The sequence below is a fragment of the Oratosquilla oratoria genome, chromosome 12, assembly GCF_046742065.1.
Source record: "Oratosquilla oratoria isolate Oo_2021 chromosome 12, ASM4674206v1, whole genome shotgun sequence".
Classification (NCBI taxonomy): domain Eukaryota; kingdom Metazoa; phylum Arthropoda; class Malacostraca; order Stomatopoda; family Squillidae; genus Oratosquilla; species Oratosquilla oratoria.
The window spans coordinates 44,119,014-44,138,908 of NC_134788.1; the positions used below are offsets into that span (position 1 = coordinate 44,119,014).

Sequence of the window (19,895 nt, forward strand, 5' to 3'; positions counted from 1 at the left end):
CCTTAATGCTCACTTCCAGTCTACTGCCACTTTCACCCCTTGTACATCTCATCACCTTACTTTTACCCACATTTATCTTTAGCTTTCTTCTATCACATACTCTCCCAAACTCTGTCACCAGCTTCCTCAATCCCTCCTCCGATCCTGCCACAAGCGCAGTGTCGTCAGCAAACAACAGCTGGCTCACCTCCCACTTTTCTCCATTTTCTTTGACCATCTCCAATCCCTGACCCACTACCATTACAATGTAACATATGATAATGAAAACCTCCTTTGCATTCTAGTAATTTTATTAGACTTAGGTCTGAACATCATACTTCTGACAGCTTCTCTGGAAATTACAGTTCTGATTCTTACAGTGATGGCCAATCATGGAAAATAAATTATCAAACTTTTTTTTTCTTAAAAGCTATTAGTCTAATACTTTTGACCCTGATACCTCATACAACCTTCAACCCACAACTGTATTGAACCCGTTCAGAATGGACAAATATAAATAAATATTGCCTGCAATACAATAATATTACTCATCTCTCAAATATAATCAGCATTATGCAATCTGAAAAGGACGTGAACTTCTTGCCCTAATCTAAGAGGTTCAATGGTACACAGAATGACCCCCATGGGAATTGGCCGCCCTCCATGCACAATCTTTTAAATAATCACACAATCATTCCCTACTGCTACACAGTTATCTTGCCATGGTTGTGTTCCTCTTGTTCGACTTCCATAACCTCCTTTTTGACCCTAGTGCCTTCAATATCACATGAATTTCCATTTGTGCTCTCAAAGTCATCCACTGGCTCCTCCTTGATGTTTCCTTCCATAAGCCATACAATGGTACTGGCCTTTGGAGAGTCATCATCATTTTCAGTCCCACTGTGTTTATTTAGATTAGCCGGAATGGAGGAAGAAACCTCACAATGACTGTCATGAGGTTTCTCCTCTGTGTGTGTCTGTATATGACTACTCAGGTCCCTAAAGTCTGAAAATATAGCATCACAATAAGTACATTTAAAAGGCTCCTCGTCGTCAGGGTGAAACTGAACATGGGTTTCCTCATGACTATACTCTGACAAGGAAGTTTCACAAGGAATATATTCAAGAGGCTCTTCTTCCTCTAATATGTGTTGACTCGGATTATCTGATTGAGAGCTCGAAGCTTCGCAAAGAGTACTTTCATCGGCATGTGTTATCATGTGCTTCTCGAGGAAGCAGAACTTGGAGAATGCAGCCTCGCATACGTAACACTTGTGCGGCTTCTCCCCCGTGTGCGTCCTGATGTGAGCTTTCAAGCTGCAAGACTGAGCGAACGAAGCCTCGCACAGACTGCACTTGTACGGCTTTTCGCCCGTGTGGGTGCGGAAATGTCTCTTGAGGTCGCTGGACAACGAGAAGGAAGCGACGCAAACGGAGCACTTGTAAGGCTTCTCGCCCGTGTGAGTCCTCATGTGATTGTTGAGGTGGTGGAATCGGGAGAACGAAGCCTCGCAGATACTGCACTTGTGAGGCTTTTCTCCAGTGTGGGTCTGCATGTGCCTTTTGAGCGTGCCGGAACTGGAGAACAGGGACTCGCAAATGCTACATTTAAAGGGCTTCTCTCCGGTGTGAGTCCGCATGTGCATTTTCAGACCGTTGGCGAGGGAGAACGAAGTGTTGCAAATACTGCATTTGTGAGGCTTTTCGCCCGTGTGGCTGCGAATGTGCCTTTTCAGGTGACCGGACTCGGAGAAGGAGGCCTCGCACAGAGAACACTTGTGCGGCTTCTCTCCGGTGTGAATGCGCAAGTGCGTCGTCAGGTTGCTGGACCCCGAGAACGAGGCCCCGCAGAAAGTACATTTGAAAGGCTTTTCGCCGGTGTGAGTCCGCATGTGCATCCTCAGGTTACTCGAGTTGGAAAAAGTCGCGGCGCAGACAGAACATATGTGCGGCCTCTCGCCCGTATGAACTCGCATGTGCATTTTCAAGTTACCGGCCTGCGAGAACGAAGCCTCGCAAATGGCACATTTGTGAGCTTTCTTCCCCGAGTGAATTCGAAGGACGTGCTTCCTTAGCTTGCGAGGCTCAGAAAAGGATGACTCGCATAGGGTGCATTCATAAGGCTTCTCGCTTGAATGAGTTCGCATGTGATTTATCAACCCTTCTGACAAAGAAAATGAAGCATCACACAGTGTGCATTCAAAAGAGTTCTCCCCTGCAAGACTTTGATCCTCTTCGCAAGAGTTCCCCCTTGTATGACCTTGCTCCTCCATTTTCATACCAAATAAATTTTCCTCCTCTGTATGAGTTTGTTCCTCCATATTCAAATTACAAGAACTCACACTTGTATGAATTTGCTCACGCATTTTCAGGCCATTAGGGCTGGGACACAAACTAAGACATGGGGTAAATACATAGATTTCACCTTTGCTCTACATACACATTCAAAATGAAGAGTGTGGAACTCTAGCAATAAATTTTAAGAGGCTGCTCCCTTGTGCAAATTTAATTACTTAGTAAAACTTATGAAGAATCTGAAAATTTCCAATGAATTTATGTTAAAGAATTCTCATCCACGAGAATCTAATTATGGTAAAGTAACCCGATGTCTTCCCCACCCCCAAAAAAAATAAAAAAAATAAATGGATCAATGAGGACCTTTGCAAATATAAATATAATCCAGTGACCCAACCCTCACTTTAATTATAAATGACAACAGCAAATTAGGGTCTCCTACATCTCACTGGAGTCCAAAATTGACATCTCAGTGATTCAGTCCAGAAAACAGGTTATTCAGCCATTACAATCATGAGGGTTCTCACCTGTGTGAGATCAGATAAGAACATTCCAGTCAAAGAGAGAGAACTGAAGTATCTTAGATTCTACATCTTCACTCCTTGCCTTTACTTCTTCCTGCGCACACAAATCTTCAGGCTAGCTCCAGTTTAGGCTTCCTTCCAATGGTACTTCTTTAAAATCCCACATGAGACTGCATTCTTTATGGACTTATGTTACCTTCTTCAACCTTCAGGGGAAAAATAGAAAACGGTAAAATTACCCCTTGATTTTGATCATATTTCACATATTGTGCTGGTTAAAATGAAAATTTCCAACTCCCTCTCCCTTTATTAAGGTTCCTAGTTCTACTTCCTGATGTGGTTGTCAGGAGTAATATGAATTCACACAAGATGCATTACAATAATAGTCCATGATTATTGTTTTCAAACCAGAGGTTATTGGAAATCTTATTCATTTGTCTTATTATGAGGAGAGGAAAAAAGATGGGTGTTTTGTGTTGTGTAAATTGTAGTACTGTATCTGTGGGCAGACATAATTCAGAAGGTTTTCTTTTTTCTTTTTTAGGTGTTGTCCAAGTCTAATAGGGTGGTTGACGAATGGAATAAACTTGGTAACCATGTAGTAAGTGCTGAAACTACCAGTTGCTTTAAGAAACGATTAGACAACTTTATGGATGGGGATGACAGCTGGTGATGGATACGGAGCTGCCTAGTGTAGGCCTTATGGTCTCTTGCAGTCTCCTTCATTCTTATGTTCTTATATGTTCTTTAGTGTAGATTTTTTTTATTTACAAGGGTCTGGCAGCTAAAACTCATTTAATCATACACCACTTCACCAATGAAAGAAAATCAGGCCTGTCTGTTGAACCCCATTTTTGAAGAGCTGTGTATTGTTGCACTGTTTTTGCCCCATACAGTGTAACAGGGAGACTTTTTATTCTCAAGGTGAAGAGCAGGGGTGGAGAGAGAGAGCTGACATACATACACAGACAGATGAATGAGTGCTGAGATGGTCTGGACACATGGAATGAGTGAGGGAAAATGAGCAAAAAGAGTGTGGAAAGCAGAAGTGAGAGGAAGACCAAGAATATGGTGGATGGATGGGTTAAAAGGGACACTGAATGTAATAGGAATGTCTGTTGAGGAAGGAATAGAGTGCAAAAGGAGTTGATGGAGAGTTATTGTTAACGGATGAAGAAATGCAATCCAAAGGGATCTTCTTGTCTACTCTGTAAACTTCTTAAGTAGATGGGGTGGAGGGGAGTCACTACATAATGTTGTGGGGGCAAACCAGCTCTGGCTGTCCTATGATGGTAGGTTTCATAATACATTCCATGTGATATTGAATGTGAAGATTGTCGAGAAACATGTATCTAGGAAAGAAGCATTGAAGTTTGGTGTGGTATGTGCTAATCTATCCAATATCAAATATGGGGGATTAGATTAGGCATACATTACATGTGCTGTCTTCCTGTGTGATGCTGTTGTGTGCGTACCACTCTATGTATTTTGCATTGAAGTCTCCCCTTAATGTAGTGAAAAGGAAAAGCAATTCTTGGAATTAATATTTCTGTACACTTAGTAGATTTATCAAATGTTAATTTTGTGTACCAAAAGAAACAATTCTCATACACTTTTACTTGTTAGTACATTCTGTATGAGTAATACTTAATATGGGACTAGTTAGATAAAGGTTGCTGAGGTACTGCCTCCTTATTGTCTGGTGGTCTGCCTAGGTTGGGGAATCTAGGAATCTGCTGGGGTATGGATTAGGCTAGGTAGGCAGACCTGGAATCAAAACCCTGGTTAGGGAGACTGACTGGGTTAGCAGTGTAACAATGTGCGTCTTACTACATTGCTTCTGACTCAGGGCAGTGGGCAGGATGCACGGATGACCCGCCATCTATGAGGAGCTAAAATGAAAGGGAGGAAATTGTAGTGGTTGAAAGTGGAATAGGTGGGAGTAGATACATGCCTTTTGACTTGGCTACCTCCCATATATGGGGGAAACCCCTTTGTATATAGAGAAATAGCAATGCATTAAAGTGTCAAATTGGTACTAGTGAGCACATCAATCTTTTCTTGAGTTCTATAGAATGAGTGAAGTGCTTCAACTTCCCCCTTATAAAGGGAGAGAGGGTCTTTTGGTATACCTATACACTTTTGTGAAGTACTGGTTATTATTCATCATTTGCGCACATGCTAATATTGAGCTGAGATCACAGAACTGTTCAATTGAATTATTAAATTAAAATTTAGGAAATATTCTATAAAAAGAAACTGGTTTGCATGCACATGTGAAATACAATAAAATGTTTGCACTTTCAAGGTTAATAATTACCTTATAGGTGAAAATGAAGAAACTGAAGTTCACCCAACCAGGTTGAATAACTAGTCCATATTGTTCATTAAGTTCTCCACATTATTGCCTGAAAGTAAGGATGTTGTCAGGGGTATTCCTTGACAGCTACAGCTTAGCTTGTCTAGCAAGACTTTCAAAAAGCAAGCAACAAATTCCATCTACTTAAGACTTCTCATACAATGGTAGTACACCAATATCTAGCAGCAAGAAGGTTAAACTGAAATATATATTAATATTTTCCCTAGTAACATTACTTCAAATGAGAGCCTTGAAAAATGAAAATGTTAAATGCCACTCTTAAAATAATTCTTATCCTTTGCACCATCTTAATAGGACTGAACAACTAATGCTTACAACTTCTTCAACAATTTCAAATAGTCAATACATGTCCTATGTTTACAGAAACTCCTTGTGTTGGGGACTAGGTAATTACTTATTCAAAATGATTCCTGGCCCCTTTTTCATCCTACAAATGAGAAGAAACTTTGAGCTCTGTAGTTTCATGTCTCTATTGGAGAAGTGTCAGCCTATGTTGTGGAATCAATGACTTAGGTTTGGTTGGGTTGGGCATTTATTTTTACATCTATCTATTCATTGATTTATTTTAGGTAAGAGAGGGAGGTTGTCAAATGCAATAGGAACACTTTTTTTTTTTCTTTTTTTTTACATGGGACCCAATATGGTTCCCATCATTCAAAAACTCACCAGACTTAACTGGATTTACCTACACCACTAGTAGCCCTCCTGGAGTAAATATTCATAGGTGTGAGATAATTATGTTAAGGCATCCCTCCCACTAACTCCCCAGCTTGAACCCAAACCAAAATGAACCTCTTGAACATATGTACAAATGTAGGCTACATTTTCATAATTTACGGTACTTATTTCCACTGCTAATTTCCTCATATCTAATTCGCCCAGGTTAATATGGGCTTTAGGGAATAAAAACACCCTACCCTACACAATATAATACTGTGAACACGCACGACACTTGATAAATAAGCAAAAAGAAGAGAAAGAAGATAGGCGTCACAGATCTCGACAAAATCAATAACTTCGATTCAAGTAGCATTTCGAAGGCCTACGTACAAGTTTGAACAGTAGGCTTTTCCAAAGTTAATCCATTCATCACCTCAACACTTCATATTGTGATTATTTGCGTCTTACATGTAATGCTTGGAAATTATGAACCTAAATAAGTAGGCTCACAGATACAAGCTTAAATTGTTCATATCCTCGGTGCACTATAACACTAAGTACAATCGCGTTTATTTATTCTGTAGAATACTTATATATTTTTCTAAACATTTGCTTACCAATGATTACTGAACGAAATTACAAACCAACCACCGATTGGCTAAATGTGGATCAGCTGACCTAACCCGTAGATTCTATCCTAAACAAGACAATTCAAAATGGCGGACAGAATTTATGGACATCCAGTCTTGTAATGAATGGTTAATTCTAATTCTCATGCACATTCCTACCACGCTAGATATGAAAGAGATTTGTGAGCGTGTTAGAAAGGCAGGAGGGTGGCTATATAGTAAAAGAGGAGAAATAACGCTTCAAAATGCCCATTTTTCAGAATCGTCAGTTTCTACCGCCATTTCAAATTTGTTCCGATCAGCTGATTCACTGTAATTGTGCTGAATGTCATGGCCGGTGATGTGTACCTACATAGCGGTACATTAAAAATGTCAATATATATAATTTGATGTGGATATTTATAGTTTGCAAGCCTTCCTAAAGATTTGTTTCACTTGACTGATAGACGTAGTTTGAAAATAAGCAGTATTTACGTGAACATAGGAATGACTTAAGTTTTTATGGACGGTAGTGCTAGTAAATTACGTTTATTTATTATAGAATAATAATAAGTAATATGTATGTTTGTATGGCGATATGGAGGATCAAAGGGAAGAAAATCATCAGGTGGAAAGAACGCGAGAACTATAATTACCTAAAGACGTAAATACAAACAAATGTAACTAATAATGAAACGAAAATGAGACACAAAAATGGAAAAACAAATACTAGAAAAGATATGGACAGGAATTCACAAGAAAAAAAAGTATAACTAAAAGTCTGAGGAGAATTTACGTATGATTTCATTGAGTGTAAGATTAAAATTAAGGAAAAATACATGCATACATACATATACAACCAAGGCTTTTTTCCCCTTACAAGGGGAGTAGCCAAAAAGAAAAAGGCATAAAATCATTCCCACCCATTCCATCTCTGAATACACTCCACACCCCTCCACCCTCCCTCTTATCTTAGCACCTCCTGAATGACGGGTCATCCCTGCACCTTGTCCACTGCCCTGGGTCAGAAGCAGTGTCGCAAGACACAGCACATCCACAGCAAGGCCGCTTAATTAAATCGGCGACCCCCCTCTCCGTCCCCCATTGCATAAAAGAAGAGGACGGGGAGAAATCCCTTCGGGCTGCGTCAAATTTTGCCCACACATACTACCTCACCCCCCATCCACCCGCCCATTCCACCCCATGCAATCACATCATCCATATACAACCATTCTCCACTCACCCCTGTCTTCTGTCCTCTCCCGTCCTTCCTCAACAGACATTCCCCTCTTCCCCAAAGCCCCCTTCACCCCATCCATCCACCTCATCCTAGGACGTCCCCTCATGTTCACTCCCTCCACATCTGCCTTCCACACCTCTTTTACTAGTCTTTCTTCACTCATTCTTTCCATGTGTCCAAACCATCCTAATATTCTTTCATCAACCCTATCTCCCAGTTCCTTTTCCACCCCTGTTCTCCTCCTCACCTCCTCATTTCTCACTCTATCTAGCCTAGTAACCCCCATCATACTTCTCAGACACCTCATCTCAAACTCCTTCTCTTTTCTTTTCTTATGTTCCATGTTTCTGCCCCATACAGTGCTGTTGGCACAATCACTCCTTCATACAGTCTCCTCTTAGCATCCATTCCCAAATGTCTATTCCTCATTACACTCTTCAATCCACCAAGGCATTTACTCGCTTCTCTCAATCTACATTCTACCTCCACCTTCACTCCACCTTTCCCTGCCACATTTGCACCCAAGTATCTAAAACTATCCACTTCCTCCAGTCGGTCTCCCTTAATGCTCACTTCCAGTCTACTGCCACTTTCACCCCTTGTACATCTCATCACCTTACTTTTACCCACATTTATCTTTAGCTTTCTTCTATCACATACTCTCCCAAACTCTGCCACCAACTTCCTCAATCCCTCCTCCGATCCTGCCACAAGCGCAGTGTCGTCCGCAAACAACAGCTGGCTCACCTCCCACTTTTCTCCATTTTCTTTAACCATCTCCAATCCCTTGCCCACTACCCTTGCATTTACCTCTTGCACCACCCCATCCATGTATAAGTTGAACAGCCAGGGCGAAAATACAGGAGATAATTAAGAAGGATTATCTTTTAACATGTTTTATGAAAATGGACCCACCCTACTGTCTATTGAAGGTAGTTTTCGTTTTTGTTGTGACAACTTGCTCATTTAAATATTTTATTTGTATTATCATCCAGCTTAAGTAACTGCTGGGGTTTTACCTTCATCAGTTCGTTTGGTCTGTTGGGACAGGTAACAGTCATTGTAAATGGGAATCGGAGTGCGGCGTTCGAGTCAACAACTAAACAGATGTGAGACCAGCACGCTTCCGATTAAGTCACCAGCGGATGATGTTAATAAAGTCCCTGAAATGTAGGCGGCGTCAATCAGTGGTCACATTCAGTGGCGTGCAAAGGTCTGGTGAAACCTGAGGTCAGCTCTTTGATTGTATACCCCAGAGATGCAAGTGCCTAATGCTGAGAAATATTATGAGAAAGGAAGATATTTTGAATATGTAAACAAAGATGAAAATTTATTTTCATTCGGTTTAAATATAGAAAAAATTATTAAGTACTTTTTCCCCAAATGCTCTGATTTGATGCCCATTTGGGTCATCAGGACTAGATTTTCTTCAGCGCTTGGCAAGTTGGTTGAAGGTAGCGTAAAGATGGTAGCACACTAAGCATTTTTCGCTAGCATGCTACTTCCCTTTGGTTCTTCGTTTGAGTAGAAACGACTTTGGTTACGATTTTTTTCGAATGTCAAATTACTCTTGCGTCATGCAGTGAGAAGCTGAATGACGAATCAAGATAATTCAAATCTAAAATAAGGATATTAGCCACGTTGTTGAGATGTTCTGACAGAAGTGTAGAATATTGTATCCGAAGTCCTACAGAAACGAAGTAGGAAACGGAATAATTCTCCTGACATAATTATCATCCCTCCTAAAGAGAGCCCTAGTCTGCTGTTTCAGTGCCCTGTATTGGTCCAAGACCCGAGCTAATCCGACATTACAACTCGTCTATATTCACCAGTGTCTCACGCAACGCCAAATTATCCCTCGACCCCACACTATACAATACCCACCTGAGGAGCCTCACTAGAGGATCCAAACACCGGAAGTAAGGAGACTGAGTTGCACATTCACGACAACAACACATACACTTTACAAAGCATTTGTGGGAAAATCCCTTTCCATCCGTGGCGTTTGTCAGGGAGACGGGACTGCTCGGCCAGACATAAGAACATAAGAAATAAAGGAGACTGCAAAAGACCATAAGGCCTACACTAGGCAGCTCCGTATCCATCACCACCTGTCATCCCCATCCATAAAGTTGTCTAATCGTTTTTTAAAACAACTGATAGTTTCAGAGCTTACTACATGGTTACTAAGTTTATTCCACTCGTTGACTACGCTTTTGGTAAACCAGTTCTTGCCTATGTCCTTCTTAAATCTAAATTTGTCCAATTTAAATCCATTACCGCGAGTCTAACAATGATGTCTTGATATGATGATCTTGTTTGCATCCCCCTTGTTAAATCCCTTGATCAACTTGAATACCTCTATTAGATCACCCCGCAATCTGCTTCTTTCTAGAGAGTGTATGTTTTGGTGACCAAGCCTCTCGTCGTAATGCAAATTTCAGAGTCCTTGTATTATTTTGGTCACTCTTCTCTGTACTGATTCTAGTGAATTTACGTCCATTCTGTAGGACGGAGACCAAAACTGTACCGCATAGTCAAGGATGGGTCTAACTATCTAAAGAACGACAACCTCGACAACAATTCCTCGGCCTTGGATATGTTTTCCGGTGCAATCCTTGGCAGATTTTATGTTTTTACATTCGATGTTGCCCCTTTATTATTTACGGGCCCTCAAGGGTGCTAAGTACTTCGAGTCAACTGCGGGCAGCTACCACACACTCCTGATGATACACATTATCCCTGAGTTTTTATGAAATTCCTGTGGGTTACATCTCAAGATTCTCACGGGGTTGACATGCAGCCTGAGTGTTGAAATCCCCGTGGGCCCTCACATGGGGGGGGGGCATATCCCCTGGGGGCAATTCCAGCCTGGACATGTCGCCCACGATGTTGACAAAATAATTATAATAAAAAGGTCAAAAGAGCTCTGAATATTTTACCGTGATATGCGAATTTTGCGTTAGAATCAACAGAATATGAAATGTTTTCCCCTTATCCTTTCTGCAATAGGGTCATTACTTTTTTATTTGTTTAATTGTTTTGCAAGCCAATAGCTATAATAGGCAGAAAGGAATCGTGGAGATGGATTTGGTGATGGGGGGAGATGGGCGTCATTGAGAAAAATATGACGTCAGTCCTCGCTTCGCTCGCAGCGAAGCGAGGACTGACGTCATACTTTTCTGGTGTTTGATCAAACATTTTGGTGTTTTATGATTTTTTGTTTTATTTGACCAAATGACAAGACATCTTGTCATCGAAGTTGAATGGGTTAAACATGTAAGGGCTCTGATTACATCTCAAGATTCTCATGGACTTGACATGCAGCCTGGATGTTCCAACCTCAAGTCTATGGTCGGCAGTCGTGGGCGTTGCGATAAGTAAAGCGATAATATCGCTTTAACCGGAAAAAAATTATCGCTTACATTTATCGCTTTCAAATTTCCCGCGATAAATCTAGCGATAAAGTTTGAAGGCGAAAAACCGGTACGGCGGGAGGTTACAGGTTTATCGTTACGCGGCAGACAGATATGGTGTTTTAAGTGTAAAAAAAGAAGTTTTTAAATGCATAAGTAGCAAAAATAGAGTATTTTTGAATTTATCGCAGGATTTATCGCTTATCGCTTTAAGGTATCTTGGAAATTTATCGGTATAGGACTAATTTATTGCTTTATCATTATCGCTTTATCGCAAAATTTATCGCTGCCCACCACTGATCGTCGGTCCCAAAGAGCATATCAGCCAGGTTAACCCATTAAACTTCGATAACAAGATTCTTGTCGTTTTGGTCAAATAAAACAAAAGATCATAAAACACCAAAATGTTTGATCAAACATTTTGGTGTTCTATGATTTTTTGTTTTATTTGACCAAATGACTAAAATCTTATCATCGGAGTTTAATGAGTTAACCCTGTAGGATCTAACGAGTGCTAACAAAACTCCCTATTGCCTCATCTCCGGCAAGACTTTACCAAGTTCATCGTTGCGACTCTCGTCACTAGACCCAGGGACCAATCCATAGGAATCAACAAACACTTCATAGTCACCTCTCCCATGTCATCATTTGTGTCCAAAACTCCCAAACACGAGCGTGCCCTATGCCGGGCACGTATTACAACGATAGTCATACTTGGTATAAAATATTTCAAGATTATATGATTTGGTAGGAGCATACACTACAGCATAAGAAATGAAGCCCAGAGTGTGTTTAAACTCTGTCGGCATCATCTGTCGTTAGGTATGTCTGTAGTTAATCCCCTACCCTGAAACGGGTCCCGTTAATGTGGTCCGACCACCACCTTCCTATAGGGTCATTATATCCATTCTAAATCTCAATACAGATAATATTGTCATCATCTCTAATGAAATGGAAAACAAATAAGTATCGGATGGGTGGAGAGTAGTTGCGTGCTTCAGCTGGCTTCCTACCTTATAAAAGGGAAGAAGTTATTATTATTATTATTATTATCACTATTATTATTGTTATTATTATTATTATTATTATTATTATTTTATTATTATTATTATTATTATTATTATTATCACTATTATTATTATTATTATTATTATTATTACTATTATTATCATTATTATTATTATTATTATTGTTATTATTATTATTACCATCTTTGTTATATCACTATTATTATTATTGTTATTATCATCAACATCATTGTTATCATTATTGTCACCACCATCGTCATCATCATCAAGAAGCTTTGCATAAAGTATGGGAAGACGAGTGTAAACACAGGACTCAGGGAGAGCCTTTATTAGAAGAGTAAAACATCATTTTATCGGTTTCATATTTCTCAGGAATTAGTGTTGACAATATGCTGGTGTTTGGACAGGACTTTGAAACCGCTGGTCGTCGAATTCGCCTAATGACAGTGCCTGGTTTCTCCACATGATTGGCCTTGTCATCAGATTGGAAGGCTGTGCTGTCGCTGCTGTTCCTTGCGGGTTGGTGTTCCGCCATTGGTTCGTTCAGATATCTAACTTGGGTGGATTATCTTGGGAAAGTTTACAGAGGTACCTAGATAGTTGACGAAAAAGTAGTTTATGCAGCTAAATCTACAGAGGGAGAGAGAGATATAATAGAGAGAGTATGATTGAGATTCGCGCACCGACCTGGTCAGTTTACGTATAAACAGCAACCGAGTGAGGTCGGTGGTGGGCAGAGGGTTGTTACGAATACAATCGGTTTTCCAGTCGATAACTATTCATGTAGTATCTCCCACTCCATTATATATATATATATATATATATATATATATATATATATATATATATATATATATATATATATATATATATATATATTCTACCTAAATGAGGTATGCTTAAATTTTTCGTAGTATGTTGGTGTTCTTGAAAATACGCATACCAAGAAAATATGATGTGGATGTGCTTATCAGTACTTAGTAATGTCATCTTTAGAATATTGTAAGCTAAACTTTGAATCAAAATTTATTGGAAACCCATTTGTTGTTAATGTGCGTTCTTCTAGACAACAGGCAAGAAAAACAATTTGCAAAAGATACACGTGATTTTTTTTCCATGACCAAGGTTTGGTCTAGAATGAGTCAGATGTACCTTGTCACACAAAGTTTGTGAATCAGCACATATGAACATTCATAAAATGTGCAACACCAATAATGAATTTATAATTGGGCGCACATACATTACAGAGGTTCTAGATGTAGGTGGAAAAATCTGAGCTCTGGCATGGGTTACTGTGTGGAAGTACCTAACCTACACTAACCTATTTCATGAATAATAATGTGTGAATGTCTATTGGATTCATTATCTGTGCACCCAATCATTAATCTATTATTGGTGATGCACAGTTTATGAATATTTGTAATCTGTGCAGATTCACAAAATATGCAGGACAATATGTTGTAGTTGATGTTTACCGAGTTGTATTATACGGGAAGGGAGCTATGCTCATGGTGACCCGTCTTTGTATCTTTCAGCGTCAAGTTTTTCTTAAAATCTTGAATAGTGTTTGCACACACTATTTCTTTATCTATGCCCCAAACAATTTTCTGATGTTCCCTAGTACTGTCCTCACTTGTGTTTAGTTAGGATTTTTAATTCAGTTAAACGTCAAATCTAAACACTCGACATGACTTATATGAATCATGACTTTAGAGTGTACCTGTCAAATACTGCTCCTTTAACTGAGTAAGTTGTTTCCATCAAACAGGCACAGCCTTCACATTGAAGTTCAAAACTGGTGATAATGAGGTAACTACAGTTACACCACTGCATATGTGGAAGCATTTGTGAATTTCTTGTGATGTTCATGATGATGTTTAATAGAATAAGTGTAATTTGAACTAGTTCATAATACCCATTGCAATACCACTGTTTATTAATTCAGTCAGAATATATTACCAATTGGTATTTTGTGTCAGATTAATGGGAGTATTGGTAGATGGTCTTATAGCTGGAGGTACTTATGGGAAGAAGCTTAAGAACCCTCATTCTATAGATGCTGAGAAGGTTTTCTATTCTAATAGGATACCATTGTACATGTGGTAATAGCATAGCAGATATAGCTACAACATAGGCAGGTGATACTACCTCTTTGTGTATGGATAACATAAAAATATGTGATATTGATATAATTAGAATCTGAAAGATGTACAGGCTCACTACAATTGTTCCGGATGGTGCTGAACATATTATTGAGAACTTATACAGAAGTTTGTTTTAAAAATGAAAATGTCTATATAATAGATGTCTTCCATAGATAATGGCCCCTTATTGTTAACCAAATAAAAAGTGTGAAGCTTCAAGAATATCCAAACAGAGTGGCTTAGAAACAAACAGAAAAGTTACTTTGTAATTTATATTAAACATTAAGAATCACAAGAAGTCATATACATAAAAGTATTCTCTGAAATAGGCTAGGAGAAACTATGAAGTAAAATAGAATGTCTCTAGGAACATGAAGAAATAAGGAAAATGGATGGTATACAGCTAGGTCACTTAATCCGTTCAACTCCGATGACAAGATGTCTTGTCATTTGGTCAAATAAAACAAAAAATCATAAAACACCAAAATGTTTGATCAAACACCAGAAAAATATGACGTCAGTCCTCGCTTCGCTGCGAGCGAAGCGAGGATTGACGTCATATTTTTCTGGTGTTTGATCAAACATTTTGGTGTTTTATGATTTTTTGTTTTATTTGACCAAATGACAAGACATCTTGTCATCGGAGTTGAATGGGTTAATCCAACACTCGCCAACAGCCACTTGTGCAGACATTTGGGCCGAGGATATAAACCCACTTTGGGAATTATTCTCATGACATAAAACACCACCAATTCCTGAAGTGGGTTTATGTCCTGGGCCCAAACATCCACACAAGGGGCGAGGACTGACGTCTGGTGTTTGATGAAACATTTTGGTGTTTTATGATTTTTTGTTTTATTTGACCAAATGACAAGAATCTTGTCATCGCAGTTGAATGGGTTAAATCAATCGTAATTGTGGTTTCATTCTTTCCCAGATAAGTTTTTTCATCAATTTTTATATGATGGAAAAGAAGGGGATAAGTCTATAGGATGCCAGGTTTTCAGGTAGTTTGATTTTAGTAGGGGAATGTATGCTTGTTTCCAGAATGTTGAAATTTGTGTGCCAAGCAATGGTTGAAGATATCTGTCAGGGCCTGCATTATTTTTTGGGCTAGATGTGATTTGGTATTTTGGTATCAAGGCATACTATATATTTCTTTTTCACGTTTCATTTGCATAATTGTGTATGTATTTATATATATATATATATAATATATATATATACATATATATATATATATATATATATATATATATATATATATATATATATATATGTATATATATATATATATATATATATATGCAGAGTCCATTAGGAAGAGGAAAAACACACAGAGTCCAAGCGCTTTCACTTTTCTGTACTTGATAATGTGAATAAATCACGAAAGTGCTCAGACTCCGTGTGTTTTTCTTCTTCCTAGTGATTCACATGTGACTTGTGAAGTTTGTATATATATATATATATATAATATATATATATACATATATATATAAGTATATATTGTAGAATGGTCAGGTAGTTTTTATGTCTGGTTTTGTTTGATTTTATTTATCTTGTGTAATGGGATTCTTGCGAGTTGCTCTATCTGCCTCATGAATGTGGGGTGATTTTATATATTTTTTCTTTCTTTTCTTCTTCACTTACCCAAACACCAATACAAGAAAATTTGTGTCCAACAAATAAGAGCAACCTTGATCATTTGATAGTTCAAAGGTTGATTAGAACAGAAATAGTAAAAGGCTACAACAAAATTTGCCTGTTGTGTAAATTTTCATCTTCATAAGTTTGACCTTGTTATTGGAAAAAATGCCTTGGTTTGAAATTTAAGAATAATTACATAATTGCATTTTAGGAAAAGGGCAAAGTTGAAAAGTTGGGAATTTTAGTGGTGAAAGATAAATGTCTTATGACAGAATAACTTTTAGCAAAGCATGAAGAGAATTTTGCATACAACTACCAGTGATAATAAGTTGACTTAAATTTTCAATTTCCTTACACAGTTTTTATCAACCTTAAACTATTTATCATAGGGTACAGTACGCAGCTCGATAAATTTAAATGTTCGCAAGTAGAAAAGAATCGTTAAAATTTTTGCTACTCAATAAAAGGAGATTGTGAGAGTCTGAGGGCGCTCTAACAGTTGACGAAAGGTGTGGTCCTTCCTATTGGTGAGTCAAGCATTTATGTTAGACTAGATTGTGAAGAGTAGTTAATTCTTTTGTAATGTATCCTACAGAAAATTGTGAAAATATGACAACCTTTACATGTATTCTCAAGAGATGGGATGAGTCAATTTCAAAAATATTATCACTGCCTCCATTTCACTGAAAGTGAAAGGTGGGTGCATACTTTAGCCAGCCACCCCCTATATAAAGGGGAAAGAGCCTTTAGGTGTGTATATTGTATTGAGGCAAAAACAGTTATCAAACAACAGTAAGCACTCACCTTTATTCACAGTGTCCTCATTTTCTTTTGTATGTCATCCCCATCGCTTAAATAGGGAATGCCACAGTTATCTGAAAATAACCAGAAGTGCTAAGTCATGCTACCTGTTAAAGCTTACATGTTGAGCTTACTCCAGGCGTCCTATATCTGTGACCTATTTTTTAATTTAATTTTATTTTTTCTCTATTTATTTTTATTTTAAGGAAATCTGCAGAGAGTTGCCCACAGGTGGCATGATTTGTGGGCAATGAGCAGGAGAATGAAGGGTTAGGGACAGGATTTGGACTAGGAGTTAAGGGTGGGACCAGAATTAGGGTCAGGATTGGGATTAGGGATGAGAAGAGGTAGTGATGGGTGAGCCAATTTCTAAAAGTATCAAGAGTGGGACTATTAACCATGTGCAGGGGAAAAATCCGTACTTGAATATGTTGGTGCTTATTTGGTATGTGTAGTATTTAGGTTGTGCCTGCCTTTAGTTGTTTGTAAATAGCAGACAGCTGGTAGTGGATATGGGTTAAACCTGAGACCATATTTATTGTCAATTTAACCCATTCAACTCCGATGACAAGATGTCTTGTCATTTGGTCAAATAAAACAAAAAATCATAATAAAACAACAAAATGTTTGATGATCAAACAGCACCAGAAAAATATGACGTCATCAGTCCTCCTCGAGGAGGACTGATGACGTCATATTTTTCTGGTGCTGTTTGATCATCAAACATTTTGTTGTTTTATTATGATTTTTTGTTTTATTTGACCAAATGACAAGACATCTTGTCATCGGAGTTGAATGGGTTAAGAACACTGATATTGTAAGTGAACTGGAGGAATATAAATTGGATTTGGTATTACTACACCGTTACTGATTTACCAATATTAAATATTTTCTGGTACATTGTATTTGTTATGGTAGGAGAAATCCACTTTTAATAATGTTTGCGTTTTAATAAGAGATTTCACTTTTTCAGAAAGGGCAGTTATGAAGATGATGTAGTTGTCATGCAATAAGGAATCACCCAATACCGTAAGAAAAAAATTAGCTAATAGTTCTGGGTGATATACATTCTACTATAACAGGCAAAACACACATGTATTACAGGATTAGTCAGAGCAAATATTGGGAAGAACAGGAGATTGATATCTGACAGTGTCTATGGAAAACATTCAGCGGGATTAGTGTTTTCTATCGTGAATGTTCTCAAAAGTCACCTTAAAAAACATTTGAATAAAAAAAGTAGACAAAAAATACAATCTGATGCATACAGATATCTTAAAGATGTCTAAAGTATCATCTTGTATGTGCAGTAAAAAGTCTAGAACTATACCCTCAGATACAAAGAATGGGAAAACTGTACAAAACTTGCAAAAACCATACAAATGTTCATTTTGTAATTCTAAGTTTGTCCGGTCAGAACTTTTAAAAGAGCATGTTCAGACACACATGGATGATAAACCTTATACTTGTACAGTTTGCGATTCTGCATTTGCTCAAGCAGTTGCTCTGAAAATGCACATTCGGTCACATATGTATGATAAACCGTATGAATGCTCAGTTTGTAATTCTGCATTTTATCATAACATTGCGATTAAGGCACACATTCGTACTCGAGCAGGAGAAAGACCTTACAAATGCTCTATTTGTAATTCTACATTTACTCATCCAGGTAATCTGAAAGTACATATTCGGATACATACGAATAATAAACCTTCTGTATATTCAGTTTGTGATTCTGCATTTGCAAAGGAAAGTGATCTTAAAGAACACTTTCAGAAACATGAAGGGAAGAGACTATACAAATGCTTAATTTGTGACTCCGAGTTTCATCAGAATTGGGATCTAGAAATGCACATGCAGATACACACGAGTGAAAAGACTCATAAATGTACGCTGTGCGTAGCTTCATTTACAAGACGACGAAATTTGGAACGTCACATGAAAACACATGCAGAAAACAAAGCTGTTCATTGTACTCTTTGTGATGCAAATATTTCTTGTGCAGAAGATCCTGTTTCTTGTAGTACAGTCATCTCATCCGACACATTTGCAAAAGGTATAGTATGTAATTCTTGTGCTACACAAGCAGCTTTGCTTACAAATGAAACATGTGAAGAATTCCAGTGCAAGGACTCTACATTTAATATTGGTGGTTCAAATCATTATGCCTCTTCAGAAGACGACGTATTGAAGACTGAAATAAAGGTGGAGGAGCATGACTTAGACGAGGTTATGCAAGAAGTTGGAAGTTTTGCAAATACAATGAAGAGTGTGGTTTAGATGATTTGAACATTGTTATGGTTAGTCACCTGTCATGTGCATTTTTGAGTATGGAGTGGCTATGTCAGTCATATATATATGCATGACATTTGTGGATTTTAACAACTGTACCAAATTGTATATGAAACTGAAATTGTTAGTAATATGTGTGTTTTCCTTACCTGTTAATGTTTTACACAAAATTAAACATAGCAATGCTTCACTTAATGGGAAGATACAGATGACCTGATTTCCCTTCTTTCCAAAGTAAAAACAAAACAGAAAATTAGTCCGAATGTGTGTTCATATTTTGGGACATATTATTGTAAAGTATGTAAGAAGTGTGTCCAATTTTTGTATTAATTCAGGAATATGGCATAGTTGTGTCCTTACCCCAACACTTTTCATCTTCATGGACTGGATATTGGACAGAATTGTCTATCACTGTCACTGTGGAGCATATATTGGCAACACTATGGTCACTGTCCTTTATTGCTGATGATACTATACTTCTTGCAAGTAGTTGGATGCCCAGGTTGCAGATCTTGAGTCACTGCACAGGGGAGTGAGACTGCTTCGACTCCAGGCAGAGCCCTTACATGCCTAGGTGCAGAACAGGCCCATGCAGAAGGGGGATGCTGGGGGTGCCCGAGCACCTGCCCCTTTGCCCTGTGCCCCAAAAGTGCCCTTCATCACAAAAATATATAAAAATGAATGAGAAAATTATTTCTCACAGGCTTTTTCCATTTTCTTGCCATTCAGAAATTATAATGTGGAAAATGGTGTTGCACCCTACCGGATAGTTGCCAAATACGAATAATACAAATTAAGAGTGAAGTGCCCAGTGCACCTGCCCAAAGCACCTGCCCCCCCTTGCAATGTCTGTGCACGTTACTGATGCAGCCCCAGGGCAA

The 19,895-nt window shown here is 38.3% G+C and overlaps 2 protein-coding genes across 8 annotated transcripts; one reads left to right on the forward strand and one right to left on the reverse strand.

Moving 5' to 3' along the window:
• Positions 1-317: 317 nt before the first annotated feature.
• Positions 318-6,773, reverse strand: LOC143031578 (uncharacterized). Of its 6 annotated transcripts, none has more exons than XM_076195615.1 (4): positions 6,456-6,773; positions 5,119-5,206; positions 4,629-4,690; positions 318-3,004 (listed from the first exon to the last, which is right to left on the reverse strand). In XM_076195615.1, the coding sequence occupies exon 4, from the start codon at positions 2,343-2,345 to the stop codon at positions 684-686; it is 1,662 nt and encodes a 553-aa protein (XP_076051730.1). In that variant the 5' UTR covers positions 2,346-3,004; positions 4,629-4,690; positions 5,119-5,206; positions 6,456-6,773; the 3' UTR covers positions 318-683. The 6 variants fall into 6 exon arrangements, with proteins under 6 accessions (XP_076051730.1, XP_076051731.1, XP_076051726.1 ...); XM_076195616.1 differs by lacking the exon at positions 6,456-6,773 and adding an exon at positions 6,307-6,364; XM_076195611.1 differs by lacking the exon at positions 4,629-4,690.
• A 5,608-nt stretch (positions 6,774-12,381) lies between these two features.
• LOC143031581 (uncharacterized) lies at positions 12,382-19,145 on the forward strand. 2 transcript variants are annotated; one of them, XM_076195619.1, is made up of 2 exons: positions 12,382-12,649; positions 17,696-19,145. In XM_076195619.1, the coding sequence occupies exon 2, from the start codon at positions 17,983-17,985 to the stop codon at positions 19,000-19,002; it is 1,020 nt and encodes a 339-aa protein (XP_076051734.1). In that variant the 5' UTR covers positions 12,382-12,649; positions 17,696-17,982; the 3' UTR covers positions 19,003-19,145. The 2 variants fall into 2 exon arrangements, with proteins under 2 accessions (XP_076051734.1, XP_076051735.1); XM_076195620.1 differs by lacking the exon at positions 12,382-12,649 and adding an exon at positions 13,860-13,939.
• Positions 19,146-19,895: the final 750 nt, after the last annotated feature.

What these genes read in the sequence shown, in the direction of transcription:
- LOC143031578 (XM_076195611.1), bottom strand. Translation starts at nt 2,345, where the DNA reads ATGCGTGAGCAAATTCATACAAGTGTGAGTTCTTGTAATTTGAATATG.
- LOC143031581 (XM_076195619.1), top strand. Translation starts at nt 17,983, where the DNA reads ATGCATACAGATATCTTAAAGATGTCTAAAGTATCATCTTGTATGTGC.